The 6,279-nt window shown below is 50.7% G+C and overlaps 1 protein-coding gene across 2 annotated transcripts; it reads left to right on the top strand.

Annotated features, from left to right (window-relative positions):
• The first annotated feature begins 554 nt into the window (after positions 1-554).
• On the top strand, positions 555-5,604 carry GSC2 (goosecoid homeobox 2). 2 transcript variants are annotated; one of them, XM_039384161.1, is made up of 4 exons: positions 555-798; positions 3,609-3,922; positions 4,696-4,943; positions 5,479-5,604. In XM_039384161.1, the coding sequence occupies exons 1-4, from the start codon at positions 635-637 to the stop codon at positions 5,581-5,583; spliced, it is 831 nt and encodes a 276-aa protein (XP_039240095.1). In that variant the 5' UTR covers positions 555-634; the 3' UTR covers positions 5,584-5,604. The 2 variants fall into 2 exon arrangements, with proteins under 2 accessions (XP_039240095.1, XP_027570169.2); XM_027714368.2 differs by having other exon boundaries at positions 724-798; positions 3,604-3,922.
• Positions 5,605-6,279: the final 675 nt, after the last annotated feature.

Below are 6,279 nucleotides of genomic sequence, written 5' to 3'. Positions count from 1 at the left end.
ATCTCTGAAATGCCGCCTGGAATGCGTCAGGGTGAAATAGTTGTCTCATTCCATCGCGGTTCTTTGCAGAAGAGGAGGTTTGGTACCCCACAGTCCTCCTGCTACCCCATGGGTACCCTCTCTGGTATCCAGTATCCCTACCAGCAGCATCACTAATAACACCAACACCCAGTGGAGAGACTCCACTTCTTCCTGGGGGATGAAATGGCCTTTGGAGAGAGAGAAACAGATTTATTATAACACTAGATGTTATTTATCATCTAATCCAAATTATTTTATTCTTTTTATCAGTTGGCACAGGGTTGAACTATTTTAATAGGCACAATTTTAAGGTGACCTTTAAAGGTACCTTGCAAACCAAACCATTCCATGACTCCATTATTTCTGCAGTTTTGTTAATCATAGTTTTAGCACCTGACTAATGCATCCCACTGAATTTCAGCTATCCAGAAAGTGCTTCTTGGTTTTGACTTTGAAGGCTTGTTCTTATCCTGTGTTGTTTCTTACAGTGGCACTGGTGTGAGTGACGGCCATCGGCTCCTGATGCCACTGGATAAGCCAGTGTCACAGACAGCCCAGGAAAACTGGCTGGGATGCACCTGTGGCTGCACTGGGTGGCCAGGAGGATGCTGAGATGTGGCTCCCTGGTCGAGAACTGCACTTAGGGATGAAGAGCACCCAGCCTGTAGTTTTTGGCAACATTTGTCAGAAACATCCATCTCTGTTCTGCTGTAGAAACCAGTCTGGAAGCCCAAATCCAGCCAAGGGTTCAGTGAAACAGCCCAGGATTTGTCCCAGGTAAGGCCGAGGAGGTCACATCCCTCAGACCTGATTCTTTGTTCTCTGAGCACCATGGCCACCCCACAGAGGTGATGATGGAATGGGGAGAAGCACTGCCAAACCAGAGCTCCCACAGGTGCCAGCACCCAGGCAGGGGCAAGGCAGAGGAGGGTGCTCCCATGTTGTAGGGTTCCCAATGCTCCTGTTCCCGTTCCCTTGTGCTACCTGCAGAAAGGAGAGGCAAGGGAGGGAAAAGGGGAATTTTTTCTTGTTTCACCATAGGAAGGATTTTCAAACCCTATAAATTCACTTTTGACAAGTGAACAGCTAAAGCAGATTAACCTTTTTGCTAATCCTCTATAATGGCTTTGGAATCTCCTTAACCAATAAGAAAATGATAAGAGCCTGTTTCTTTTCTTTTTATCTATATCTATATTGTCCTCTCTTGTCTGCATTTTTTTCCTTGCTTGTTTTATTTTCCTTTCCTTTTCTAATATGAAATAGCCCAGCGATCCTATCTCCCAGAGGCTCAGTAAACAGAACATCAAAAATCCCTTTCCTTTATTCCTCTCCGGTAACAGGGTGCAGAGAAGTGTCTGCCGATTGGGATTTGATTACCAGCAGCTATCAAAAGTCTCTTTGTAAGATCTGGATCCTAAATCCCATAATTCTTTGATAAAAGAAGTATTACCAGTCCATTTTCTGAAGTGAAAGGTACGAGAGGAATGAAAGGAAGCAATCAGCGGAGATCCTAATAGGCTAAATGCGTGTGCTGTGGGAAGGCAGGGCCAGGCCAGGGAGCCCAGGGAAAGGGGTCCTTTGTTAAGGATGGGGAAGGAGAATTAATCCGCTTCAGGCTTATGATTATTACAGCCCAGAGCAGAAATTGTGGGATCCTGCACCTACCATGGCATGTCCCAGCTCACCAGCCCTACAGTCCTTCTGGACCGGCATGGTGTGGGGAGCAGGACCTGGCCCCACATCTGCATTCTGTGCCAGTGTTTGGACATGAATTAAAGCTGGGAGCAGCTTGCAATGGTCCCTGGTGTTAGGGGATCACATCCCCAGTGTCTCTCTGGAGCGCTGACACCTTGGCAGGGCAGCAGTGAACATATCCAGACTGGGCAGCTACAAGGGCGTCTTCCTCTCAAACCTGCAGCAAACACGTAAAGATTCACAGACCATGGTTATAATCCATGTTATGTCATTGGAACAGCTGAAGGAGAGGCAAATACAGGAATGGAATTACAGATAATGGTTTGGTTTTAAGTGAGTCACAGGTAGAATAGCCACAGGGCATCTCTTCCCAGAACTGGGGTACTTCCAAGGTGAGGAAGGGCAGGCAGTGAGCAGGGCCAAGGAGAAAAGAAGAGGGGATTGAGAGGGGGTTCTCCTGGGAACTGGCTATCAGCTTTGCATGATGCCAGAGCTATTGCTGTGGTTTGATGTGCAATGGTTTCACAGCACCCACCTGTTTGTGAGAGAGACTGGTAACTTCTCTCTCCTGCAAACAGGGGGAGAGAAACATCGAGCGGGAGAGCACTCCCCATGTGAGCTCCTGAGGCCTGGCTACTCACCTTGGCTTAAGCCACACTGAGGGCAAGAGAACTTGGTTTAAACTTTCCTAAGCAACCTGAGCTCAATCACACCTTCTTCATTTTATTCCCAGCTACTTGTTTCTGCCAGGCCTTGCTGTTTGCCCTTGTGAAGCGTCCCCTCCTGTCCTGAGTCACTGTTCCTGGCTGCAGCCTCAGCCCAGTTTCTCTGGCTGGACAGGACCTGGGAATTGAACTGTTTTTGGGGAAGCCTGGCTGCCCCAGACAGCTGTCCTGGCTGCTCTGGGCTCACTGACCACAGGACTTCACTGCCTGCCTGAGAGCACATGGAGACAGCAGCATCAGTCCTCCCCTTCCCTTCCCGACACAGAGCTGTGCAGGAGGTGGTTACATGCCAGTAAGCTATGGTGCAGAACTGCTGTGAGCTGCCAGTAATCTAATTTAATAAGGGCTTTGAATCCTTACAGAGAGTATGTTGGATACATGCAAAGCATCTGCATTATCAGAGTGATTAGTGCAGCAGAGCTGGGGGAAAAGGGAAGGAGGGAAAACACAATTTCTCTGCTTTCAGCAGAAAATAAATCAACTTTCATAGAGAGTTCTGGTGCAGCCAAAGGCTGTGCTGTCATTAAAAAATGATTTTTTATTAAGCTGAACTCTCTCCTCTCTCATATTGTGTGATATGACAGCTCTCTTTTGATGGGAAAGCTTTCATTTGGCCAGAGAAAGGGATAATTTGCTTCTTTTAAGGAGTTAATCCTCTGGTCCATTTCCGGGCTGGGAACAGCTATCCTCCCCCTTCCTTGGATCGGAGGCTGCAGCACAATGGAGATCATAACCACCTCAAATCTACACCCGAGATGGAGAAATCAGATTTCCTTCTCCAGTCATTTTTGTGGGATTAGCTAAATCTTAGATCCACACTAACCCTTCACAAAGCTGCCAAGATTAGTTAGAATTTATTTTATTCACAGGGGGGTTTACGGTTTTCTTTCCAAAGGGATTATATCTCTCTCTATATATATTTAGGGTGGCTTCAGTCATAAAGCAGCTGGGTCAGAAGGAGGAAAAGTGTGCGTGTGTATGAAATAAAAACTCAGCTGCGAGAATGACAGTCACTTGAAATGCCAACACAAAGCAGCGGTTCTGGATGGTTTTGCAGTCCATTTAAAAAGCCATATAAGCTGTCCTTTTCCTTGTGAGACCCCACTACGGAGCTAGTGCAGGCAGAGCAAACCCCCTCAGCCCAGGCTGCCTGTTTTCCCAGCACAGGATGACTTCAGAACCAGCACCAGACGCCGACCCCAGCAGGAGAGCCCTGAAGAAGCCGTGTCCGTTCAGCATCGAGGACATCCTCTCCAGCCCTGTGGAGAAGAGCCCCCAGGTCTTGGTCCCACTGTGCCTACGGAGCATCTTAGACTGCGCACCCAAAGGGCTGTGTGAGCTGGAGACCATCCCAGCCAGCTCCCTGCAGGAGGAAGAGGAGGAGGAGGAGGAAGAGGAAGAGCTGGAAGGGGCAGGCTGTGGCTGCTGCTGCTGTTCTCACACAAGCACCCGCTCCCTGCAGGACTCACCGGGTTGGCTGGGTGAGTGTTTGGGTTTGATTTGTGGCGTGGGGCTCACAGAGGGGCTGGTGATAGTGCTGGGTGTGGGGGAAAACCAGGGTGTTGAGTGACACTGTGGCATCTGGGCACGCTGGTCTCAGACCCCAGCTCCAGTGAGCTGAGCTCTGCTCTCAGCAGAACTCCCAACAGTTGGAATCCATTGCATCCAATCTGCAATGTCATCAGAGTCTGAAAAGCAGCAGGTGCTGTTTATTACTGATATTACTGGTTTAGTGTGAAACTCTTGAGAGGATGATGTGGAGTGTGGGGCCCCATGACCATGCTGCCCAAGTGCAGAGCTGTGTCTGTGCTTCCTGACTACACCAGCCCTGGAGAACCTCACTTGTCCCTTAAGGAAAAGAGTTTTGGCTACATCTCACAAAATTACTGCATCTAGGGTAAAAAAAAGTAGCAAACCCTTAAAAATGCAGTTCAAGAGCATCCTGAAAGTTCAGAAATCCCCTGTGTCAGGACCAAAACAGCTCCTTGCCAGGCTGTGAGTTTCCAGCCATTTTCTGGAGCTGGCCATAGTGCACCTGGTGAGTGAGGAAAACCCAACCAGTGCTCCCCACCTGCATCCTTCTCCCAAATGATGCCTTAAGCTCTTCTCTCGCTTGTGTGGGGACCACTCAGCCTGTCACCCGCTCCAGGTGACTGCACTATGCATGGGTGAAACTTGTGCCTGAGCTGCCTTGAGCAAGACGGGTGCTCCAGCTCCCCACCCCAGCACTGTCCTTCTCCCTGTCCCCTTGCAGATGCCCGGTTCCCCTGGCCCATGAGGCTCTTCCACTCGGCAGTCAGGGTCTGCAAGAGTCCCCAGGAGAACCCCAGCGAGCTGCAGACTTTCCACCAGATCCAGCGCCGGACGCGCCGGCACCGCACCATCTTCACCGAGGAGCAGCTGCAGGCCCTGGAGACGCTTTTCCACCAGAACCAGTACCCAGATGTCGTCACCCGGGAGCACCTGGCAAACCGCATCCACCTGAAGGAGGAGAGGGTAGAGGTGAGGTCCTGCCACTCGGTGGGTGCTGCTTCCTGCAGTCCCCCAGGAACGCAGACCAGGGCTGTCTTTTTCAGGAGCTGCAGACCCAGGGCCTCGTTTTGAAATCTAGTCTTGTGTACTTGACAAAACAGGACTTGGGAACGGCAAACAACGGAAGAATATAAACCTGTTCTGCTGGGCTGATTTGTTCTGGTATCCAGTCCCACTGACACGATGCCTCTCTCCCAGAACCACTTGTATAAACACACAGATGTGCTCAGCCCACCCATCCCCTGCACCCAAGTGTATATTCCTTATTCATGTGCTTTGTGTGCCTTCTGATTTTGCCATGGGAGGGTCCCAACTCCCTTGTGCCCCTTAGCTGTATCTGAGCAGGATTGTAGTGGAGGGACTGATCATATCAGGAAATGTATTACAGTGTCCTAAAGCTCACATGGCACAGCTCAGCAGCGTAGCTGCCCCCCCCCCCCCCCCCCCCCCCCGCCCAGTAATACATGAAAGGCAAAAGCACTTTTCTTGTTTTGCATTTTTCTAGGTTTGGTTTAAAAATCGTCGGGCGAAGTGGCGGCACCAGAAGAGGGCGAGCGCCTCAGCACTGATCCTGCAGGGCACCAAGCCACCCCCCGAGGAGAGCTGTTAGTGCCGTGGGTGCTGTGGGTGCCGTGGGTGCTGTGGGTGCTGTGGGTGCTGCAGCTCAGCAGAGTGACACCAAGAGCATCCACTGCCCGTGGCTGATGGGCTCTGCAGGGGGGATAACCGGAGGGGCACTAATGAAGCAAGGGAATCTCTGTGATTCACAGAGGAGGAGGACAGGTAAAAGCAGACACGGCACTTTCATATCCCTCTTGCAAACCTAGTTCACGTGGCAAATAACTCGGCAGGCACGGCGTGCAGGGGACAGACCTGTACCAGTGTTAAGTGTGTGTGCTTCAAGAGGAGAGAGTCCCCTTCTTGTCTGCGCTCTGTACCCATAGTATTTGTGCTTGGTTTACTGCTGTAATTTGCAAAATATCCTGCAAATGAATGTTTCCTATTTGCAGCACCTCAGTGGCATCCAGAGTTGCTTTGGGGGTGGCACTTGCTAAACAGGTGATTTGTTCCATAATAAAGAAATCCCAGTTTGTCCCCACAGCCTGAGGCAGGGATGAGCCATGGGTTGTGATGGGAGGGCTGGCACAGCCGGTGCTCAGCTCTCTGTGCTGCAGCCAGGTCCTGCCAGAACGAGCCATGTCCATGTTTCTGGCAGGGACAAAGAGAACCCACGTCCTGTAGAGCACTGAGATCCATAAAACTGTAATGCCACCTCTGCCCGAGCAGCTGGGCGGGAGTCCTGCTC

Source organism: Pipra filicauda, unplaced genomic scaffold (genome assembly GCF_003945595.2).
Source record: "Pipra filicauda isolate LSUMZ 115617 unplaced genomic scaffold, ASM394559v2 scaffold33_size4404698_pilon, whole genome shotgun sequence".
Lineage (NCBI taxonomy): Eukaryota > Metazoa > Chordata > Aves > Passeriformes > Pipridae > Pipra > Pipra filicauda.
The sequence above is the reverse complement of the archived record's forward strand: the minus strand, read 5'-3'. Positions and strand labels throughout refer to the sequence as shown.